Source organism: Wyeomyia smithii, chromosome 2 (genome assembly GCF_029784165.1).
Source record: "Wyeomyia smithii strain HCP4-BCI-WySm-NY-G18 chromosome 2, ASM2978416v1, whole genome shotgun sequence".
In the NCBI taxonomy this organism is placed as follows: domain Eukaryota; kingdom Metazoa; phylum Arthropoda; class Insecta; order Diptera; family Culicidae; genus Wyeomyia; species Wyeomyia smithii.
In genome coordinates this window covers 124,303,554-124,329,216 of record NC_073695.1, presented here as the reverse complement: position 1 = coordinate 124,329,216, position 25,663 = coordinate 124,303,554, and the positions used below count along the sequence as shown (strand labels likewise).

Genomic DNA, 25,663 nt, shown 5'->3' with positions numbered 1-25,663 from the left:
AATTCAAAGCAACCAAAGCCAAATCCATTCTACTAAAAAACTTTTAAAACCGACTCATCCCCGGATTAAATATTCGAAACACAAAAATCCGTCGGCACAACCGCTTGCAACTTTGCCGATATTAACGATACCAACGGTCACAACCAGCCAACCTATTGCAGTTCCTGTTCAAGATGCGGCAGGCGGAACTACAACCAAAATAGAGTTGTTGAATTTTTCTCTTTCGCGAAAATTTCCTGGACATGGTACCAAAACTATCGACATTAGCAATATTCAGCATATACCCATTTCAGCTGTTTCAAAACCAATGCCTACACGATATACAGTTAATGAATATGAAACATCCGCATCGAATACATCCCAGAGTAATGATTTCACCACAGGTATTATTGATGACCTAGATTACTCTGTTATCGATGATATAGAGCTTCCTGACGATGTTCAGGTTAGTTTTGGAGAGTCCTATCAACCAAAGTCATCACACGGCGGCGAGATAGACGATGACGTGAATGAGTCTAAGTCGACAGTTCATGTGAAAAAACATGTTAAATCAGATGCAAAGATTCTCAATACTTCGATGGACGAAAAATATGCTCTGTTAGCAAATACAAATATCATGAAGAATTTTGAATATACAGTTAATGATTCGGTTGTAAGCGACAACGATGATGGTGAGATGCGTCAGTATATTTGCCGACACTGTGGGAAACGGTATCGTTGGAAATCAACACTGCGACGACACGAAAACGTAGAGTGTGGAGGTAAAGAAGCTATGCATCAATGCCCGTATTGTACGTATAAAGCTAAACAACGTGGCAATTTGGGTGTTCATATTCGAAAACATCACGCCGATATGCCTCAGCTTGAAAGCCGTCGTAAATCAAAGAATCGGGAATCGTTGAGTCTGATCGATGCAATAAAGCCAGAGTCGATGGAAGGTAGTCAAGGACAATCGTAAATATATCTCCGATAATGTCCGCGAGTAGCCATGTAAACCGGCCTGTTGACTGCTCTGTAACAGAGTATGAATGTGATTTAGGGCATGTAAATGGTCTTTGTTCCGATCAATGATCATTGATTTACAAGACAATTTCAAGAATTTATTGGATTCATTATGGGCTGCTGTGGCACTATATTATTTTTTCAACAATAGGGAATCAGTTGCAGCGTCTGTGATATAAACGTTTGGCAATTCGTTCGTGAATTGTAATTCTGATGGTTTACTGACATTTCTACAAATGTTATTATATTAGTTTTCCTCGAAAAAGTCTCTATAATAATTAAGTCGATTAATATGAACCTGATTTTAAATCCAGCTTGTTTAAAAATTACGACTTTCGCAATCAAATCAAGTTCAAGTAAGTCAAACATTTCCACCTCTGTTTGAATTGTAAAATATTGTAAAAGTAGAAACGGACATAATTGGAAGTTTTCGAATATTACGAGCTAATTGAAAGAGCAACGTTACGTCACGGTAGTTATTAAAAACGAGTCAAGCGCAACTGATTAACATATGGCTGTAATTCAAATGTAGGTGTCATTTATGAACTCTAAATTTTGGATTCTCAGCTTCAGTTGAATAATCGTTAGGCTTACAGCGCCAATTTATGATTACCAACCAATTTTTTTTTGAATTTTACATTTGATTCAATTGTATCTCTACACTCATAACAGTGAAATCGAAAAAGAGAAAAACAGGAGATGTGTGTTTTAGTTATAGTACATATTGGAAAGGCAGCGTAGTAAAACTTAGTAATTCTTACGATTAGAGTACGAACAGGATTGCACGCAGTGGACATATTACTCATTTTTTAGGTTATGAAAACTGAGTAGGGTCCATAATAAAATACAAAGATTGATTAATTGCATTTTTGTTTCGTAACATTTTTTTTATGTTTTTCAAACCCTTTTGTTTTCGTAAATCTGCGCAAATACAAAAGATTGATTAATTGCATTTTTGTTTCGTAACATTTTTTTTATGTTTTTCAAACCCTTTTGTTTTCGTAAATCTGCGCAAATATATATATATATATATATATATATATATATATATATATATATATATATATATATATATATATATATATATATATATATATATATATATATATATATATATATATATATATATATATATATATATATATATATATATATATATATATATATATATATATATATATATATATATATTTATGTTTCATTAGTCATATGATAATCGTAAAAATAACATTTATAATAATATAGTACTTGTAAGATTTTTATCAGCTCTTTTTGTGAAATCTTAATATTGTGAGCACTCAAAACAGAAACAGAAGATCATACAGTAACAGATCAGATTTGATTGCTATTATTATAACATTGAGAATCGAATGACCATGTGAATTTTTTAGGAACGCTAAGTGTACGCTAAAAGTTTGTGAACTTGTAAGAACACAAAACATCCATTGGTTTGTAATTTGGTTGCCATCCCCAGAGAACTAGATTCCTAATGCTTGTAGAAGTAGAGTCCGTGTAGGACGTTTAAACAATAAATAATAATGAAATCTTGAGAGTTCTAAAGTTAGAAGATGATCAGCACTATATATCTCTATATATTTATCTGAAATCATATAAATAAATGTATGGAAGTTTATGAACGAAAACGTATATGTTCCTGACTTACTCAGTTCTTTATTTATACCTTCACTCTTTTATTTATTTTTAATTATCAGCGTACATTGATATATTATCAATTGAAAGAAATTGTCAGAAACATGTCTTATTTTACTTCACATATATGTGTACTACGTCTAAGCAAAATGAGTCGATTTTTTGAATCTTCTTCTAATATTTCTTTTTTCCTTTTCAGGTAATCTAGTGTCGCATACTTTTGAAAGAATGGAGGAGACATGTATGTTAACCAAAGTTGCGCAATTGTGGTTATTAATATAAACCGACGAATTTTGAAAATGCTCGAAACCGGTTACTCAGTTATACTAAGAGATGATTTTTTTTCTTTCAGAACTTCTCCATGGTGTGGCATCCGTTGGCGGACCAACACTTCCGCCTCGCTCATGGTTAATGTGGAAATATCTGGAGACCAAGTACAAAAACTTAGGCCAAGAGATATATAAGTGCCGCCAATGTGGCAAACTCTATCGTACCAAGTACACGTGGAAGCGTCATGAAAAAAAAGAATGTGGTGTAAAACCACAGTATCATTGCTCGTATTGTGATTTTTCCACGAAGTACAAACATAATCTTAAAACGCATAATAAGATCAAACATGAGTTGATGCAGTCAATGCATCACTCTCATTCACAGCATTTACACTACCATCATCATCACCATCCGCAACGCGAGCAACAGCATCCCTTAGTTTGCAATGATGGTGGTGGCAGTAGTGGCCCGGGAGGCGATGGAATCAGTTTGGAGGATGTTAGCGAAGGTGATGGTTCATCTGCAGAAAATGTTAGCGGCATAAGATGTATGAATAACAAGATCTTAATGCAGCATTTTGGTGACACTGGAGATGATATCGTGTAAATCTCATCTGGCTGTTCCTCTTCTTTCCAGAACATAAGGCAGACTAATTTCGACTGTTTCTGTGTGCATCACACTGTGGAGTGTTCGTGGAAACTGATGTCAAACAATGTACTACGCAAGTTACAGAGAAAGAATAATTAGTTTTTTTTGTTATCATCGCGTGATTGAATTGTGTTTGATATACTACTAATAATTGCATCCTTTATATTACCAAAAGTTTGTTTTAGTTGTAAGGAAAACGATTTCTAGTTACTGTTGTTTTTTTTTTAACACTTTCGTGTTTGATTTCTAGTTTTTGCGTTCGAGCTTTATTTTGTTTGATACAAATTTGTCAGTAAGTACTCAAAAATGCGCAAAAGCATTCAGCAATAAATTGCTAAGCATGTGATGCTACCACTAGTTTCAATAATACAAATTCTACAGACGACAGTGCAATTGGTTGTATTTAGATATTATCACCCTTAATTTCATGTGCGGACGTATCTGCCTTTCATACGAAATTTTTGAATGAGTTGCATAAAGAGGCGTTTGAAAATTGGAATATGTACACATTTCCGATACTTTCGTACGAATGTGGTACGGCCATAAGCAAGAATAAAGGTGTACATATTGTACATTATATTATATATAATAAATAATATGTTATATATTATATATTATTTATTGTATATTATATATCATATATTATGTATTGGGGTATTTTTTTTTGAATTGACAGTAATACAAGTTTCAGATTGCTTTGTACGTACCTTTGAAGCTTAATAAGCCAAGTATCAACCAGTAACGCTTTGTAGTTAAGGTTTTGTAACTAATGTTGGCAACCTGTATAAAATTAGAGCTGCATCATTAGGACCGTTGGATTACAACCAATTCCTCTACTTGAACGTAAAATTTGTGACGTGGTGGATGCTTTTGTGCATACAATTTTGATTATAAAAGTAAGCTGCACACCAATTAGGTATATTCGTTAAATTTCTTAAATTTTTGTTTATTATATCTAGAGAGATGTTTTTATCATTTAAAGTTTATGATTTCGCAAAATGGAAAAAGTTTTAGCTCAGTGAAAACAGTTGCCATTTAAAAGTAAGCTCCACCGTTCATAGTAGGTATAATATACAAACTACAAAACAACAAAAAACAAAAGAGATGTGCCAAATAGTTTTCTAGTTCTTTTATTTCGTTCATTTTCATCATGTATAGTGCAATTCAAAACATAATTTTTTGAGAAAGGATTTAATCCGAAAACTAGCGTTTTCTAAAATCGATGGACCTTAATTTGTCACTTCCTTAACAATTAAACTATTTAGCCGAGGTCAGAAAGCGTATCATTGAAATAAATGAAACTTGAAGGAAAAAAATAACCACAATGTTTATATAGATATTTATTGTAAACAAAAAGGAAACTATTTACATATACGCCTATTGATAAACCGATGTATACATTATTATACAAAACAATATATTCGAATATAGAGTGTGTTTGTTTTCATTTCTCGATTGCACATACGGTAATTGATTTGCAAAGAGAATGCTTTACATGTGGCGAAATCAAAGCATAGAACATAACGTGTAAAACATTTTCCAGTAAACTTCTTTAATAATCTCTTGTCTTTTCAAGCTGCTAACATGGTTTGTTTCTATTAATTTTCAATATTCATCATAGTTTAAAAATATGCTTTGTTTTTTTTTTGTACTGTAAGATACTTTTAAAGGCGGACAAGAAATTTAATGTGCGCTTATTACAAACTAATATAAGTTTTTTTTTCGCTTGAGCGTATTTTTAAATAAGTTTTTATTTAATTATTTTTGTATGAACTCATCCTCAGTTTTTTTTTGTTTTTCTTTGGCTGCCCTTCTTTTCTTAGCGGAAGATTTAAGCATCACAAAAATAGGTGGATTGACATGGGATCAACTAGATGCGCGTCTTGCAATGCCAATCATTTCATCGGGTGGTGCAATGCCGCTGGTGACGACTTTTCGAGAAGGTGCTTTACCTTTGATATTTCCTCGTGATTTATCCGTTAGTCCAGTTGACATCAAACCAGGCTCAGTTGGCAGCACTGGAAGCAGTGGTTGCGGTAATTCCAGCATAGGAGGAAGCATATGTGGTGGCGGCGGGGCGATTGAAGCAAACGGTTCCGGTGGCTTTGCTTGTCCCGATTGTGGTCGAGTGTACAAATTGAAATCTTCGCTACGAAACCATCAGAAATGGGAATGCGGCAAGGAACCACAGTTTCAGTGCCCATACTGTGTTTATAGGGCTAAACAAAAAATGCACATAGGTCGTCATATGGAACGAATGCATAAAGAACGCTACTTTAAAATGGAAGGGGAAAAGATTCTAACCTTCGATGAAACTAGTAATACACCATCGGATCTTAACAGTACAGTCTAAACAACAGGTTGTGTCTTATTCATTAATCGTGTTTGGTATTCGGTACTCGATAAAACTATAGTGCAAAATGAAAATGAAAATCAAGTTGTGCTTGAATCTCAGTAGGCAGAGTGGCACACAGTCAGAAAACAAGAAGAATCACATGGTTGCCTACTACGTTTTCGTGTTTTGAGCACACGAGTGATATTACGAAAAAATGAAACATATATATTTATATTTCGATTGTTACGTCTTCCACAGAAAGATTTTTATTTTATGTGAAATTTGTTGAAAAGAAGTTAACAAACAGAAAATGAATCATTCCAATTATTATTTAAAATCCAGGAAAAAGTTTATAAAACTTCCACATTATAAAATACAGTACAGTGCACATAAAAAAGCAACAATATCGTACAACGTTTGATGGATTCAGTATTTTGCATTTCATAGAAAATAGAAAATTTACTAAGTGAATTTTCTCTGTCTGAAAAGTACAGTGAATAACTTTCTAGCGTTACTAGAGAGCATCATTTCAACAAGAGACTCAGCGGAAAGCTTGCATTTGTTTAGAAATAACCAATAACGATGGAGACAGATAGAAACAACAGGATTAATTGTGCATTCATCAGATTTTCTTCTTTAATTATGCTAGTGCTAAGAAACAATGTTGATAACAAAAGTAAAAAGAGGATTGACCAGGCAAATTCAAATTGCCATTTTGTTACCGATTGTTTTTTTTTTTATTTGCAACAAAACTTTCACAAGATGTAGTAAAAGCAACGTTTTACCTCAACGAATATTTTAGGTTAACTATCAATATAACATAAGAAATAAGTGGTAAACGGACAAAAAAAAAAGGAATAAGTAAACACCCTGCTAGCGCATAATAAATGTTTCCTACCACATGTGCCTTTATATAATAGTTATGTTAAATAATAATCAAACAAAAAGCGAACTATGAAAACGTAAAACTAGCGATGACAGATAGAACACAGATTTATAGAAACTGCGAACCATTTTATCAGAATGCATTATGAAGCACAATAAACCCACAGTCAGCGAACAGAAAACAAAGGAGAAACCATTTAAATGATGATAAATCAAAAAAATCCAACTGACGAGATCTACACGAAAACAGGGCAAATGTAGGTTAAGTGTTAGCAAGTAATTTTTATTCACAATATTCGTGTATTTATATATATATATATATATATATATATATATATATATATATATATATATATATATATATATATATATATATATATATATATATATATATATATATATATATATATATATATATATATATATATATATATATATATATATATATATATATATTTTGTGGAGTAGAATACCACAAAGGAGTCATGAAACAACTAGCTGCCCGATACGATACACAATACGAGCTATTCGCAAATGGCATTTTGGGCTAACCTCATTGCAAGTGATAAGAAATGCTGTTGTTGATTATTTATTGCATTGATTTGATTGATTAGCACAACGATTCAAAAGCGACATGCAGTAACACTATCTTCGACACAGTTGCACAGTAGTTTCGGTAGTTTGTTTGAATGTGGTGGCGTACTAATTCACTGTTTTTACACAAAAATCAGGCCTAATGGTATTTCATTAATTAGTTCCACTTTCGATTGAGTTTTTTTTGGGAAGATTTTATTTCGCAATGTGTAATAAGAGTAGGTATTTTTATTTTGTATGTTTTGATGGCATCGTCCAGATGCTTATTTAGTAATTATTTTTACAGGGAAATGGAGTGAAACCTCATGTTCGTTCACCATTTCAGTCAATCTTTGAGTTGAAAAGGTCTTCTGAGCAGTATAATCTTTGGTTTTGTGCACAGTGCAATTGTTTCGAAATGAAACTGTGTTATGTTGCGATCTGTTAAAACTCATTTCTTCTACATAGAGATTGTGATAAGTTTTATTCACGATTTTGCAGAGGGGTTAGCCCGCGCACTAAAATGATACCAAGTGCCATCGAACGATTGTTCTATTCATGGTTCCCATTTTGAACTAAAATAGTGAAAAGATTGTTTCATATATTTCGGTTGCCATGTTTAATCAAAGAATAATTGTAAAAACCCTAAATCTGTTTCCTAATATGGGCGCTTGATAGATGCCCTGGAATTCGACACACATGATAGCTACGTTTTAAGCTTCAACTGTGCATGATTCGGATTGTGTGCTTGAGCTATTATTGTTTGCCATAGGTTCCCTAGTGGCTCGCTTCATCTTTCGTTAAATCAAACATCTTAGATTCACAGCCCAGTTCAACTCAGGCGAAATATATTTTAACATCTTTTTCAATAAGTTAGCTTTAATTTAGATTCAAAATGTTCTTACGTTACAATCCCGTTTGAATGTCTTAAGGTTAAATAAAATGTTCGAAATTGTTATTATTATATCCTGTTTCCGATCGAGTAAGTAATTTTTAGAATTACTTCAACATTTTTTGTATCCGCAAAAATAATTTTCAAAGTTATGGAAAAGATAAACGGTAGTTTTTAGTAACTCCGTCAAATAGAATGCCATCAGCAAATGTACCTCGAAGGGACTTTGCATTTAAATCAACTAAGCACATTTTTTAAAATTAAGATTTTGTTATTATGATGCTTACCATAGGGATTGTCATATATAAGCTTTTTGTATAGACATTAATGAAAATAATCAAACGATCGGTGTTGGGTCCTGAAAAAAAATGATTACCAATTGTTTTAGCTGAAATTTCAGGCATGCTTTATGTCTGTAGTAAAAGTGATTTAAGGCATTTTAGAACGATAACATTCATGAAAAAGACATCAGGTACATGCCAATCTTTAAAAAACCTAAAAGACATACTATTACAATAATATATTGAATACTCATTATTGTTTAATCAATCAGATCATCATTTTGTAGAAAATACAAAAAAAAGACAAACACAGATAAAGAAAGTTAAAACATATTTTAATTTTATCATATTTACACTCTTTTTATTTAAACGTAAATAACTCACCTAAAAGAAAAATAAGCTATAAAGCATTCATTCGAGAAAAAGTTTGTACCGAAACAAGTTAATTCGTTTTCCGTAGCCTATTCCTCTTTAAAGTAAGTTGTTTGTATTTGACAGAAATATAAAATGCATCTATATTTGGAACAAACACTTCTTTTTCGTACCGATGTGTACTCGCAAAAAAGGTTAGAGAGATAATGAGAAAACGAAAAGTTTTATGTTTTTCACGGATTTGTGTTACCTATTTTGCTCTTGTGTTCATGTGTTCATCAATTGAAGTAGTTTTTTTTACTAACGTATGTTTTTTTCTTTCAGATGGAACTTGCGGCGCATTGCTAGTGCGTAGTACAGATGAAACATTGAATATTACAGACGACAATGATAAAATTCTAATGGGTCGAGATATTCATTCGCATCAATACCTTCCCTCGTGGGCTAATTCGTTACTCGGTGCTGCCCAGATGCAACTTAGTGGTCTATCAGCGGATCAATACCAGATGGTACCCGGCTTTAAAGGTCGCACAAAAACAAATCAAGTGCAGGACACTGAAAAATATCATTGTTTGGCATGTAATCGTAAATATCTGCGAAAAAAAAGCTTAACTCGGCATTTACGTTACGAGTGTGGCAAGCAGCCACTTTATTTGTGTCCAGTGGAACTTTGTTCCTATAAAGCCTTTTACCGAATCGTGTTAGAGAAGCACATACAGACGCATATGAAGAAGTGATGGTGTAGCTGGTTCATAATCACATCTTGCTAGAATGATTTGTGAATAAAAAAGTTTTTCAACAAACAAACAACTAACACACTCTACTTACTAATGACCGTAAAAGGTGCAAATGAATGTTTGCTTTTTGGGTCTGTCGCTTCAATCTTTGCGCATCTTGCTTGCTTAACAAACGAATGATGCTATAAGATTGATGACTGAATAATAACTTAATAGCTGTGCCTTTTCGTTGTAGCCTTAATTTAATTAGTATGTAAGATAGGTTTGCTTCTTGAAATAACAGCATCTATTATGTAGCTGATGGCGTCACTAACCTACTAATCTACTAACGCTCTGTATTTTTCTCTTTTCTTTTTCCCTCTTGGCCTACGCACACATTTTTTTAAAACAATCAAATCAAAATGTGCACGACAAATACACACACAAAATGTCTTCCTCTTCAATATGTGTTGTCGCTAGTAGACGACAGTAGCTCACTGGGTGGTGGTTTCACTAAGATCAAGCTCGAGAATTTTAACTTATGGTCAGATTCGGACTTTATCGCCATGAATGATCAGTCAATGAATTCGTCGTCTGGGGTGTCCCCACCACCGCCAGCTCAGTACGTACCATTATGGCGCTGTAGAACATCTCGATCGTCCACTAAGACTACGTTGGCAGGCAAGATCAAGATTGCTGCTAGGAAGACATCCTCATTATGTTCAACAGCCACTACGGCACCATCGCAAGGAAAACCATCACATAAAATGGTTACTGCTGGGTCATTGAACAGTAGTAGTTCGAGTTCGGGTTCAGCTACATCGCACGGAACTAATGGTGGCGCCGTTCCCGGTTCTGTTCGAAAGGAAGACAAAATTGTTTTTCAGCACGAGAATGATACGAAACCATGGAAGTGCAAAACATGTGGCCGGAATTACAAATGGAAAAATAGTCTAAAATGCCACATTAAGAATGAATGCGGCGTACCTCCCAAGTACTACTGCGAACGCATGTGCGGTTACAAAACACATATTCACAGCAATCTTAAGCGTCATTTGAATTCCAAGTTCTGCAAGCCCAACTAGAAGGGAATTTATTTTCCTCTATTTGCAACAAGTGTTACAAATGTTGCGGCACGTTTAAAAGATGCATTCCACACACATTTGCTTGTCGAATTGTAGTGTGAGGCTTTATGGTGTACACAAAAGATGATAGAAGAGGCAGTCATATGGCTTAATAATTATTCACTTTTAACATAAAACCGGTGTAAGATAGTAACAACTGAAAAATCCTAAAAAGTAGACAATTTTGTATCAATACCAATGAGTTACATGTAGTTTAATGCTAATTTATTAACGTACGTTTGGCGTGGTTTTTTATTTAATTTATTTCTGTTTTTCGTATTTTTATATTTTAACACCAAACAATATTTCGTTGCCATACTATATTTAAAAAATACATTTAATGTACAAGTAACGTACGATTTATGTTAACATAGATTACTATATTGCATTAAAATACATAACAAACTTCAGTTGTTGGCATTTTTAATGATTATTTAGGCGATGCATTTAACCCGATGGACGCGAGTTTGCTTATTATAATTTATACAGTCCTATTCTTGAATATGAAGTATTAGTTTTTCAATCGAATAGCGATAGCATCCTTAAAAACGCCAACAAAGTTTATTGGGTGGCCAAGTCGATCAAAATTTCGATACGAAATGTTCAATAATAAGCATTACAAACTTTGTTAAATATGCCAGTATTGAAGATAAATTCCTGCTCGCAAGAGTAATTGAAGATTTATTCAAAACTATTTCATGCAAATGTTGCAGCTTCACATTATTGAACGTACCTAATATTAGATTGGATTCTCATTCAAATTTCGGGAAAAGTTCTCAGTATCGGATGATGTGGCTGTTTGCAAATATGCTAGTGCTAGTCACAGTGTTTTAGTTCTTATGTAGTGAAATTTTGAAAGCATGTTAAAACTAAAGCACAAACATGAGTAATTTGTCACTTGAAAATTTTTGATCGGATGCATATAGGATTTCAGATCAGTTTAGTTTTGTCAGTATGTTAAGTTATTCAATGTGAATGAAATCGACGTATACATGTGCAATGGGGCCTCAATAGTTCTTGGAAGGTGAACGAATAATGGGTAAACATGTATTCCTATCCTAACATTGAGAAACACTCTGAAAATCACTGAGTTGAAATTGATGCGTTGAATTGTATTTGTTTGTAGTTTTAATTATCCAGTATTTTTTAGAACAAGCGCCACTCACAGACAGACTATCCAAATAGATATGTTCAATTTATAATGATTTTCCATGAAATAGTTTGAATTGAGAACAATTATTTTTTCTAGTCGATGTACTTACTTTTATCATAATATTTAAAACGACGTAGGTTAAAAGTCACATATTGCAGTATATGTTTTGTTTTAATTTCTGAACTATAACAATTCACGATTGCAGTAATTGGAATGCAATGTAATATACAAAATACAAAAGTTGCAGTAAAATGCTAAAAAATGAATAAATATATCTTCACTTAAAAACTTACATCCTTACATAGAAAGTACACCCAAACAATAAACGGAAGAAAAGATGAAGCTATTATCACAATAATTTGGAATATAATATAGCTTAAACATGGTGAAAATATGAATCTTGAAAACAAATAAACTGCAAAACTTGTTTCACAATTCATTGTTTCCAGAAAGCATTTTAATCCCAACAGTCAAGCAGTCAATAGTGCCTAAGAATACGCGTGGGCCGTGGGAAAACTCGGAAAGTGAAAGTGGCGTTTAATTAATATGTGTTTCTTTTTAGGTGACCTTATTCTGGAATGAAATCATCCAAAAGTTACTGCTACAACTCGGAAACTGGCATACTGCAGTACGATGACCTTACAGGGATGATGACACATAAGATGCACAGTGCAATATTCAATTGTAATGTGTGCGTAGATATTTTCTTGTCCTTCTTGTGGATGCTCTTTTCCTCTCACTGTGTTCGCCGGCGAGAAAGATTCCGTATCCTATGTAAAATTGCAATCGTACCGAACAGAATAAACACGTTATTGTTTTGTTGGTTTTATTATTTTCGCAAAATAGAGCGATATTTCAAGCGCATATGTATGGTCTCTAAAGAAGCTCATAATTCAACGGAAAAACATGTCATCTCTGTGAATCTAATGTTTGGTGGTGGTGAAGAATTAACTTTAAATGTATGGCGCTATAATTTGATAATCTTTTTATTTTTCTTCCTGAATGAAACCTGTTTCTTTGAACAAATCAATACCGGAAGTTTCGCTATCTAATCAATATTGTTATTAGATTTTAAGTGTGAGTGTAGGCACATTTGTTATAATACTACGCGCAGCAATACTAGAATACAATCTCACCTCGCCAATCACTATCATAAACAATAAACAATCGCTTCATACCAATTATACATTCTAAAAAAACTGTAATCTTTTCATGAAAGCTATAATCACAACTTTAAATTTGAAACGAAATGAAAAAAAAAAAGATTACAGTTTGGAATAGGCTTGTGTTGTGTTAAGAGAAGAATAGGAACGCAAGCAAATGCTCAGTGTTGTCCACACAAAAGAATTGTTATTGTAATTGTTTACTGATTTTCCTTTTTTTGCTTCCGTCATTCAGTTTCTATATCTGCAGGACCCTTAACACCCGGTAGTGGTCAAGGTTGCGAAGTGATGGTGGTTCAGAAAGAAGTAATAGTTGGTGGGAACCAACATCAGCAGCAACAACAAGCGCCTATAGATGACCAGCCGTGCGATTTAAGATTATTGACACCCAGCTATCTTCGCGAGTTCGCTGTTGACAATAAAGCCCAGCAGCGTGAATTAATTGCTGCAGCAGCCGCTGCAGCTGTAGCTGCAGGAAATTCTGGGGGTGGAGGTTGCGGCACGGGTCCGCTCCCCGTCCCATTGTTCAAAGGTATCAACATAACATCGCCACCCACAGTGCCTTCAATCGGTGGTGCGTACACTTGTAACCGATGCGGTAACTCATACGCAAGACCTCACAGCCTCAATCGACATATTCGTTTCGAATGCGGTGTGGAGCCTAAATTCGAGTGTCCAGTATGTCACAAGAAATCCAAACACAAACATAATTTAGTGCTTCACATGCGTACTCATCAGCATCGATGATTAGTTTTACTTATATCGATCAGCAGCAATTAATTATTATACAATGAAATATGAGGTGTGCTTTTTGTTTATAAAAGCGTGTACTCGCAGCGTTTAAAAAAGAGTAGTAAGGCAGTCTACACACTAAGGTGCGTATGGCAAATGGACTCGAGTAGACACAAGAAACTCACGGTATCATGGTTTATGGATAGATAAAGCAGTTGTGCTTTGAGCACGCAAATGGGTGTTCTTATTGGATATCATGTAAATGGAATACTTGTTCTTAAGTAAATTTGATTTCTTAGCTTATTGTAACTTTGCTTAACAAATATCATCTCTCATTGAAGTTCCATAGCACTACTATGAAATTTAAATTTAATTGTGTTTAATGAAGGTGTATTGAAATTAAGATTGAACGTTTATCTAACGTATAGGTCAATCGCAATAATTTACTGATGTGGAAAATGTTTAGCACACTGAATTATTTAACCATAGATCACTTGATTAAACCTTACGTGAGTATCTCGCGACGAACTAGATTTTGTAGGTCTCGTTTATTCGAGTGTCGGGATAAAAATTTGTTTATTCTTTAGATCACAAGTAATATGTTACCTTTTATTTTTTAATCGTTACTTTAATTTTAGACAAACTTAATCTGTTTTCTTTTGTAGAAGTACTATGTTAATCGCTTTTATTCTTTTACAGAAGCCTCTCAAAGCTTTAACCAAGAATTCGATCCCCTGACGAAGAAAGCTTTTATCCGTCTTTGTTGAAATAGGGCGATGAAAAGATTGATCTATATTTACAGACATAGTCAAAAATTACCAAAAGATACAATCAAAACAAGTACAGCGTGAAGCGAAAGAAAGTCAATGGTAAACAAGAAGATAGACAGTTCCAACGAACATAATACACGTACACTATACACAAAGTGTAGAAGTGTTAGTCCGTCATTAAGTTTAATCAAATTAAATTAATGACGATTCATGCAGATAATATAAACAATTCAAAGAAAATAATCAAACTGCAGGGCAGTAGGTAAAGGTAGGATAAGAATTGAAGGTTTAGTTAAAAAAAATAGTGTGAAACAGAAAAGAGCAACGTTTAAGAGAAATATGGTAATCTACGTCACGAACGTTAATATAATTAATGTTCATACTAATTAAAATTTATTATTGTTCGAGTGCCAGCTTCGGTAGTTTCGTTGAAAATAATTTGTAGTTTTTAAAATTATCCCCGTTTTTTCACACCTACCCTTGTGCTGTGTAACAGGATAGCACATCGATCATGGTATAACAATTAATATAGATTGTTTTCGTTTTTTTTTTCTAATATTGGATAAACATGGAGGAGACAAAATTCACCAAAACTGAAATTAGATTTCAATAAGAGTTTATGTTGAAACTTTTATTGCCTTTTTTGTTTTAACTACATTTTTTATTTTCATACATCGAGGATAAGGTGGGTCAGTTACTTAACATTCTTTCAATTTAAACATTCTAACATTACACAAGGCAGCTAAACTGTGCTAGAAAAAAATATAATTTGAAGATGGAAAAACATACACGAGTTGTACAGCTGTAATTTTTTTTTATTATGATTAGATTGCGTTATGTAGTTTCAGCTATATTTTTTTTTGAAAGGATAACATATGTACATAAAATTCCTATATAAACGGCAACTTAATTTTCAACATCGATACATGTTTATGCATATGGCGTACCAACAAAATTGTAGATTCGATAAAAAGTCATGCAACATTTATTACTAAAATATTGAAATAGAACTTGGAACATATAGGTCAAGGGATAGTAAAACTGCAGGTATGACTAAGAGGTTGTGCGCGACAAAAATTTAAAAGATTTATGTACATTATCTGACTTTAAATAAAGTTTTCCTCAAAATCGATGGAAATATTTAAAACTACAGATAAATTGCAGTGCAATATGAAGTATGACGTGTGCATGTTTGTCGATTTCGTTGGTTTTGTTTATGTGGAGGTTTACACCACGTACTAACTTAAATGAATTTAGAGACAGGGTTTACTACGCACAAGGTTGAACGGTAGTTTGCCTTGTCTGAAAACGTAATCGACATTAATTTGAATGTAAATTGTTCGTGCGATATCTTGTGGAAGACTATGTTACAAAAACATATTTTCTCAATGATTCGTTTTCTGCTGAAGTTGAACTGTCATATATAAAGAATAATTAAAAAATTATTTATTAAAATTACGCAAAAAAAAAAGAAAATCAATTGGATTGTGATATAAAAAGTATAGTCGTTTATTTAACTCTGCGAAAAAACTATGTTATTAAACTAAGCAAAAACGAAAAGGATTTAAGATGATATATTTTTCATTTAATGCATGTGTTGTAAATATAGCTATTTTAACGACTAATGGTTTGTAGGATACAAGAGTGTATGATAAAACATCTGCAAAAACTAATGAAAATCTAGCATAACAGTAGTGTGTAAGGAGGGCAAAAATCGCATATCGAAAAGACGACGACAAAAACAACAATATGAACCAGACCAACACATCTTAGGCAAAACAAATACCCTGGAAACCTGTTTTTGATTTCATTGTTGCTTTTGGTTTTATTTCTGGCGACATTCCAATTTGAGCCAGTTACTTTCTTGCGCAGTTTAATAAAGCAGCTTTCGTTATGCGAAATATTCAAAATGTAGCTTTCGGATGTAATAATCTCAATGTTATCCATTTTCAACATGCATTTCAAAAATTACTTTGTTTCAACTTTTTTTCTATAAATTTTATTTTCTAATAAATTATTGGCAATTGATGTTTATTGCGATATTTGAAACATTTCTCAATCTAATTTACAAATTATGTGACAAAAATGGATAACTGCTGTCGATAAGGCAAAGCATAATATAACACAAGATAATTTATCGACGTTGCCTGGATCTATATGAAAGAAGAAAAAAAAACGATGATTATTTTAGACAGTTAAATTATTTATTCAAAATTACAAATAATTCTAAAGCCTATGTTGTGGAGATGCTACTATAGGAAGGATCGAATTGGAATAAAATAAAAAAAAGACATAACTAGATTTATCTGTGCCGAATTGTGTTATATTTTGTTAAATTAAATTATAGACTGTTACAAAATTTGTCTATGAAATAATATGTGCATTTGAGTTGAATCAGATGACTACTTCGTCTAACTAAACTACACTGGTTTGCAGATGAATAATTTACGTCTCAATGTGAACGGCAATAAAACAAACTTTTTGTGTAACCGGTAATATATAGTCACTCAAAATCAAATTTTGTGATTATTTCGTATTGCAATTAAGAATCCAGCCAAATGCAAATCAAATAATCTAAAGAAACATATATTCATATTCATACTACTTTGTAATAACATTTTCTAAATTTCGGTTTCGTATTTATATGTTGGCTTTATGAGTATTTCGAAGCATTGTTAATCTTTCACGATGGAATGCTAGCTGTTTTTCTTTTCATTTTGGCCGTAGATTATTGCACTTGCAAACCAGTAAAAACCCTCCATTTGGACAGTACGTTTTTTCAAACGTTCATATAAATTGAGCAAATTCAGTCATAAATTTCCAGACATCATTGAAAATACCTAGCAACACATTTATTTACTCTGCAAGAAAGGTTACAAGTAAAATGCAAATGTTGTCACATGGAACCAGAAGTTAATAAATTAATTAAAGAAAAAACAAGGAGCTGTGAACGATAATATTGATGTGATTTTTTGTGATTGTTATTGTTATTAACAAAGTAAATTAAAATTATATATTCTATATTATACATACAATACAATAATTGCATAGCAGATTAATTTACACAAAGAATTGAAAACAGAAAGAAAAACATAAATGAGTATAATCTGGACACACAAAAGGTATCAAAATAACCTATCTCGATCATGGAACAGCCGTACGAAAAGATAGTGAATTTCACTGCTTTATTTATTTGGTGGTAAAGTAGATATGTATGTACCTATATGTAATGGAACGGAACATAATGTAAAAGTGTGGGGTGGGGCAGTATAGACGTAACACACACTTACATACACAGACGCACACAAGGACACACATACACAATTACACACGCGGTAGAGTGTTGCTTTCTTTACAGATCCGGGCAACTGCCGGCGACTGAGTGGTGAAGTAGTGTTCTAGCATTATGCAGATGAGAATGAGAAAACAAATTATAGAAGATATTAATCATATCGTTGTTCCAAAGGCAACGCTGCGGGTGGGAAAGTCTGTAAACCGATCGAATAGTATTCTTTTCTGTGAAACAACACGTAACAATGTACTATGACTGTCTTGATCCGTTCTAAATGTGCAATGTACTTGTAAACCAAGAGATATAGTGTGGGTTAGATCGAATGTATAATCGCCAGGCTCGGAGTTGTCGCCAGTTGTTTGACTGGTACATAATATATTTTAATATTGGTTTACGAAAGGAGAAAGCACTTTTAAATATATTCTAATCATTAGATTTAAGTAATAATATTGTGGTGTAGTACGGTTTAGATGAATGTCAGTGTAACTGAAATAATTTATGATGAACGTGGAGGAAACCAACACTTCTAAACAGTTGGTACTGCAACTAATGTTTAACATAGAAACGTTTGGCTAAGGATAAAATCTGCCAGCAGCGTGCATTAAACATTATAAAACAATGAGAAAACTACGAATGAAATGGCATGTTAGTTCGGATAGCTTGTATACAATACGATTCAATTTTGATTGCTGTTTGAAATATGAGTTCTTACTATATGTTAAATTAACATGAAGCTGCAATGATTTATACTTTTCTGTTATTTTATTCGTGAGATGTTAGGTAATTATCGGATCTTGATACATATACACACAACATTGATATAAAATACTTACACATACACGGACTATTCAGATTAATCTTTTTTAGTATAACATTGTTCAATTAGCAGATACAGACGTAAGAATTTTTGTTAAAAAATGTGAGAGAGCAAAAGAAAAGGATGAATACCGTTTTGCTTTTGCCTTATTCAATGCTCAACATGTATGCCATTTTGAGTGGAAAATAGCAGCCACTATTGAAGTTGAAGCATACATATCACAAAAGTTACCATAGTCTACAAAGCAGTCAATTCTAATAGTCGCCATAAAAATCAGCACCATTTTTCAACCACAAGTCAGAAGAGTTACCAACGAAAGTTACCACAATCGAACCGAACGCCATATTAATTTTCTTACACCGACTATCTTCTACTGGCGAATTCATTTTTATGGATAAATGCATCAATGCTCGCACGTAATCCAGTTATTTACTTCGGTATGACTACATCGTGCTTGCTTCATTAAAAACCAATTTATTGGTATATCGCAAAATTCAATCTCTCGATCTGCCAGGTCAAGAAACAAAAAAATAGAATGTGTCAACCATGTGATGAGAACTTTGCACACGTTGTGAAAAATGGAATAAAGAACGAATAAAAAAAGTAAGGTTAACACACCATTTACATTCAAGCGATCTATAAAAATACGAAAAAGAATGAAAAAAAAAACGATAAATATACCAAAACTAATGATTGTTTATTAATGAATCGATTTAAGAAAACTCGCTATATACAAACAACCAATAGTGTGAAGTTGCAAATTAATCAAAATTAAAACAAATAATTCTAATTATATAAAAAGGAAGAATATTTTGCAAACAAAGAGAAAAACTGAAATATAATTTGTAAAAATTCTGATAAAAATAATTATAACACTCTTTCAATTGAAAAGAAAAAAAAATCAAATTCCAGCCAAATGCACGATTATTATGCAAATTCGATATATTTGAATATACTAAACAGATATGTTCACTTTAAATACTGAGTTGTTAGTAATTTGTTATTTATGCTGGTATGCAGCAGACCGTTTAATTTTTTACTAATATTTCGTGTACTCTCTTACATTACAGCTGACTGTGATGTTGATTCTCGAATGCAGTTTATTTGGGATGGAACCTGTACGCCACTGCCTTTGAATGTTACACATCAGGACATATTAGAACCAATGGCACTAGCAGACGACGATCAAGCACTTGGAGCAGCGTGGATAGGAAAACCGGATGCCTGCGGATTTTACCGATGTCCGAACGGTTCCTGTGAACGAAAGTACGTTTAACTAAATTTAATTGAGTTACACATACAACTTTACTTACCAATGTCAATGCAAGAAATTAGTATTCTCCATTTTAGTTCTACTTAGTAGTTACTAAACAATTTAATAGTAGCGAAATTCATGAGAGTGCTTAAAAGTGCCAGTCGCCACGCAGTTTGCTTGTTATATGTCATAGTTACATGTGATCAAGTTTTTAACATAACCTTCGGTTATTATTTATTTATACTCCAAAATATTTATGTTCCAAAAATTCAAATTGTGGTCATAATACTTTAGACACAGCATATCGGTACAGTAGAAACGATGGGCGAAACTGTTGTTATTGTCGGGTACCGGTGCGGTTTGGTTAGCACTGTGCTATATTTGTTTTCCATCTTAAACTGTCCACTAAACATTGCTTTAGTTTTCGGCAAAAACAAAGCATAGGCGAAATTTGTATTCGTAAATGTGCCAATAAGTTTTATGTTGCATCTTTGGATACGAACAAAAAAAAACTTCAATGAATATCAATAGCAAAAAAAAAATTGGAACTGAAATATCTAAAAATGAAAAGTTTCTGTTAAATTCCATTACCAGCTCCAAAAATAAATATTAAATTTATACTCGTCCTCAGATACCTATGCCGACTAGTTCCATATTATTCACGATCGCGATATATATATATATATATATATATATATATATATATATATATATATATATATATATATATATATATATATATATATATATATATATATATATATATATATATATATATATATATATATATAATACTCAAAATACTTATCCAGTAAATTGAATGTTTACTTGTAAAGTTGATAGTATAATTTAACGAGAACTTTCCTTGTTTTTCAATATTTGATATCATTCTACTAATGCGCTCAAACAATATTTTCAGAATCTGAAATGTCAAGCATTAACATGGCAAGTTAAGATATTTTAATGTGCTAATAAGCTAAATATCAAATGATAGCGTCAGTTCCGAAAGAAATTGACTGTTTTTGTATATTACACTACTGAAATCAATAACTTCACCTATAAAGTTCCACAGAAAACTTATAGTTGTATTTTTATTTTGTTTTGCAGATATAAAATCAAATACTCACTAATACGCCATCTTCGCAACGAATGTATCGACAAGCGCCGCTTTCCGTGTCCGTCTTGTAAGAAAAAGTTTTCCTATTCCTTTATATTGAACAGACACTTACAAAAGGTGCATAAAATCAATCTGCACAATTGAAATAAAAAAAACCCCGCAGGACCACGCAATTCAGTAGATGCACTCGCGCGACATTCCAAATATTGATAGTATAAGTTTTATTAATCAGGAACATGATGAGAAAATATATTTATCGCTGTTACATTGCTTTTTAGTCTGACGCGGAGCAGTTCCTAAGTTCCATACATTTACCAAGCTAAAGTATATTGGCGAAAAATAAAGGGGAAGCATGAATGCAGCGGCTTTCACGTTCAATCGAACTTGGTTCGAGTGTTTTATTACTCACTGGTGGTGGAGTAGCAAATGTTTGCTTGTTTTCAGATATGTTTCTAGTATTTATTTGTAGTGTTGAATTGAGTTTTCTACATTGGGTTAAAATTTTAGGTCGTTTTTCAGTATATTTTTATTGCAATCTCTTTTTTATAGATTTTCTAGCTAGAATAATCGTATCGAACTGAATCCTTTTTTCTGCTACTATTTTATCTATACTTGCTCCTCTTTTACAAGGTAACTATTGAATATGATTTACTTAGTTCGTAGAAATTTAAATTCAATTGGCTTAGTCTTATTTATTGTTATTGTTATCCTTGTTTTCACCAGATAAAAAATCCTATCCAAATTTTTATGTTTATTTCCAATTTGCATTGTACATTTTCACGAATATACTAACTAATGCTTCAATCTTTTTTTTTATTTTCCTTCATTCATTCTGGAATCTTTTTAGACTGCATCGAAGTTCTAGAACCGAAAGTAGTGATTATGGACGACGGTTTGGCACGCTATGTGTGTCCCCAATGTGGTGTAAAGTATAAAAAACTAAGTGCCCTGCGGGGTCATATGAAGGAATGTGGCAAGGGAGCGCAGTGTCCTTTGTGTCCAAAGATTGTCACCCAACGGCGAAATTTGCCAAAGCACATGGAACGTCATCGGCGCGACGGACTGATGGATTTTCACAATTTCATTGATAGTTTTCCCACGATCAATCTGCTGAATTCCACCTTTTAGATGATGAAGATGTGAGAAACTTGCAGATAGAATATCTCTTAATTTTTTAGTTTTTAGTTTTTATTCTTGTGGATACGTAAAGTGTAAGGTGCAAGGAGTGGCCAAAAGAAATTTGCAAGTATTAATAACAGTGATATTGTTGTGCGAAATTTAGCATTTAGCGGTAATTTTAAAAACTTCTAGGACTAGTTTTTGAATCGTGCAGCAGTGATTTAGGTTAAGTTTAGAACAGCTACATGTCAGCGCAAATGTTTTTTATATTAATCTACCTCTATCGCGAACAAGCAAAACAAAAAGGTCTGAAAAGTTACTATTTTAATCAGTGTTAGTATATTTAGTCGATAAAAATGATGCATCAATTGGTTACATCCGGGGTCAAAGTATAAATCAGCATAAGTATAAATCATTAATTTTTGAGAACATAAACACCTACTAACCAGGACATAATAATTATCAGATAGACGGGTCTACTACGAAAGGCTGAAATTCAAAAGGCTGAAACACGGAAGGCTGAAATCCGAAAGGCTGAAATCACGAAAGGCTGAAAGCTACATAAGGCTGAAAACACGAAAGGCTGAATCACGAAAAGCTGAAAAATCATAAGGCTGAAATTCACAAAGTTCATTTCTAAAAAAACACTCGCGGTCTACGGCCGACTCGGTTGTCCGAGATGTATGCTGTCCTTACTCGCTATCGCTCGTTCGGACTAAACTAGGGGATCACCCCTATGAGTCAGTAGACCTAGGAAAACGAACGAACCTATACAGAGGTGATTTCTGCAGGGGGGCTGCCCCCCCGCAGTGGCCGGCGCTTCCGACGGCGGGTCGCCGGCGCACACTCGCGGCCTTCGGCCGTCTCGCCCTGAATCATCTAGAAAACGTGTACAAGAGTCAAGTGTGTATAGATTCAAATGTTGCCGAAAATTGATTTTCCATTGCACAAACCAATTAATACTCAAACATTGAACTCTGTCACCTTATAAAGGTTTGTTATCCATGTGTCCGAATTTTTCAACGATTATGATTCAAGTTACAAAAGTTTCAGCCTTTCATGTTTCAGCCTTTCGTTCATTCAGCCTTTCGTGGTTTCAGCCTTTTGTGCATTCAGCCTTTCGTTATGAAACATACTTTTCAGCCTTTCGAGTTTCAGCCTTTCGGGTTTCAGCCTTTTGAGTTTCAGCCTTTCGTTACTAACCCCAGATAGACATACCTACATCTGTTTTGTGTATTATTTCTGCGTACCGTGAGCATGCTTGGTTTAGCTCTTTTGTTCTTTGAATGCTCATTGGGCTATATTTAGTCAAGGAGGCAACAAGTCATATATGAAGTACTTGAAGAGACACTATATCTTTACTATTTGTCTGAACATTGTTATGTTAAAATTGCTATAGTTCCATAGCCAAAGTTGTTTTATTTTCGTAGGTATCAAAAGAGCAGCTCTTCGGATTTTACAAGCTTGGTCTGACTTTTACGCTGTACCTATGGCAATTTCAATTCAACAATACAATATTTGGACAAATTGTAGAGATAGAGTATCTCTACAAGTGCTTTATATATGACTTGTTCGAATTCTGCCTCTTTGACAAAATATAGCCTAATGAGCATTCAAAGAGCAAAAGAGCGAAACACAGCATGACCGTGAGGCGCCCTAGTTCTGCGCGGCTCCTTATTCTGCGCACTTTGTAGCAAAATGTTGATGTCGTTTATTAAAAAAGGAAACATAAGCAGAAAGTTGACACTTAATATATAGGAAATCACTTCCAAACATCATTTTCAAAAATCTGCTTTTATTTGATATTTTTTTAGCATTTTAATATGAAGTACGCAAATTAGGGCGCTTTACGATACATTAAATTAACTTGATAGAGAGGGTTGAATAATAAAATTACGACTAACTCAAACAGAATAAGCTAGAATTTGTTGTAACTGCCATAAAGTAGCATTAAATAATTTGGAAAACAAATGATAAAGAAGATTACAAATTATCTCTAATGCTCACTGCAACAGCCCAAGAAACCAAAAAGCTCTTATGTTTGCTATTTTTGGGTTAAATTTATATTAAACTTTTTTTCATAAAATTGATAACTAATCTATAGTCTTCTAGAGGATTGAATAACACTTGACAGAAAATTATAGGTTCTATTTTTTTAAATCACCTTTCTGATTATCGACTAATTAATACTATCGTTGACGTGGTTGAACAATTACCTCTTATTCTGAAATAATAAATGACATTCGATGAAAGATGTTTTCGCGATTTTGGATTTTAAATTTACAGATTTTCTTACACTTCATTGTGGACGAGGGGTACATTATTACTTACATCAAAACATAAAAACAAACAAATTGTTTCGATAATGGCCCCGGATAACGGAACAAAAATAGATTTTTCATAGATCAGTATACATTCAGGATATGTTAACAATCCAACAATGGAATTCGTTCGTTCGAAGAGTTTGATTGATAATCATAGCTTTTGAGTTTTCTTTCAAATGTGGAATGATAAATGCATTAACGTGTACTTCAAGGCTAAAACAAATTAGTCTAGTTGATCAACGCATTTTTTGTAATAAATACCATATTTTCGATATTAGCCATGATCATCTGCTCGTTATGTAAATTGTTCTTAACTAAAATGAGATACTTGGGTATCTTTTTGCAAAATCGAACAATTTTGTTTTCTTTTTGTGTATACAGTTCCGCAGTGTCGTGGCATATCGATTACTTGAGATAATCATGAAACAGTGCAGCTATAGCATTGCGATAACTAAACGTGATCAAGATCACGAACCGGTCAAGATAGTGTAAATTGTAAAGAATAGTGAAAACTCCTTAAACGAGGACTTTTGTTAAAAGATATGCGAACTTACATTCCTGCTTTTCTTTCTACATAAACTAAGTATTCTTGCGGATAGAGTTTAATGTGATAACGATATGTGTACATTACTTTCAAATGCCCTCTAATAAAAAGACATGAGATTATCATGATATGAAACGAATAAAAATGAGCTCAAAGAAGTATTGTAAGATTGTATGCCAATTTCCTCAGTTGCCTCTTCATATCTGTCTTTGTTAATTTAGGATTGAATATTTACGTGAGGTATCTACTTTGAATAATTGCATACACAGGTGTGATTATAATGATGACTTTTCTATATTTTATATAGTAGAACCTATTTCCGTAGCACCATATACGCTTTTAAACTAACATGGTAGAATCAATTCTTATGACCCTGACGGTACTATCTGACGTCAGAGTCTTACAGCGTTCTCTACACACTATCAAGTGACTAGTGAGCGGAACTTCGACGGTGATGATTTCTCGGTTTTAGCATCGAGAGCTTTCAGGGTATTATAACCAATCGCACATATCCGAGCCGCTAAAATCAGGCAGCCTATCAAAATGCACCGCTCGAATGAACGTGTTCTGTCTATAGACGTTCGATGCGAAAGGATCACATTGTACGACACAGTGATTCGCCGTATCCA

At 33.2% G+C, this 25,663-nt stretch overlaps 2 protein-coding genes across 23 annotated transcripts in view; both read left to right on the top strand.

Annotated features, from left to right (window-relative positions):
• The window catches only part of LOC129721632 (longitudinals lacking protein, isoforms A/B/D/L), a 93,281-nt gene that overhangs the window by 52,377 nt on the left and 15,241 nt on the right, over positions 1–25,663 (top strand). For 2 of the 22 annotated variants that reach the window (XM_055674393.1, XM_055674394.1), the window contains exon 7: positions 10,105–11,320. The exons of 8 other annotated variants lie outside the window; for them this stretch is intronic. In XM_055674393.1, coding sequence (XP_055530368.1) covers positions 10,105–10,709 — 605 coding nt within the window. In that variant the 3' untranslated portion in view covers positions 10,710–11,320. Of the gene's footprint in view, positions 1–2,851; positions 2,950–3,004; positions 5,303–5,393; positions 7,092–9,232; positions 10,057–10,104; positions 11,321–12,463; positions 12,499–13,299; positions 19,543–19,745; positions 19,942–21,037; positions 21,434–21,894; positions 25,180–25,663 lie in introns of those variants that run through there. 12 more of the 22 variants (XR_008727441.1, XR_008727439.1, XM_055674404.1 and 9 more) reach the window with 12 other exon arrangements.
• Positions 7–1,954, top strand: LOC129721634 (longitudinals lacking protein, isoforms F/I/K/T). Its single transcript, XM_055674416.1, has one exon. The coding sequence runs from the start codon at positions 308–310 to the stop codon at positions 956–958; it is 651 nt and encodes a 216-aa protein (XP_055530391.1). The 5' UTR covers positions 7–307; the 3' UTR covers positions 959–1,954.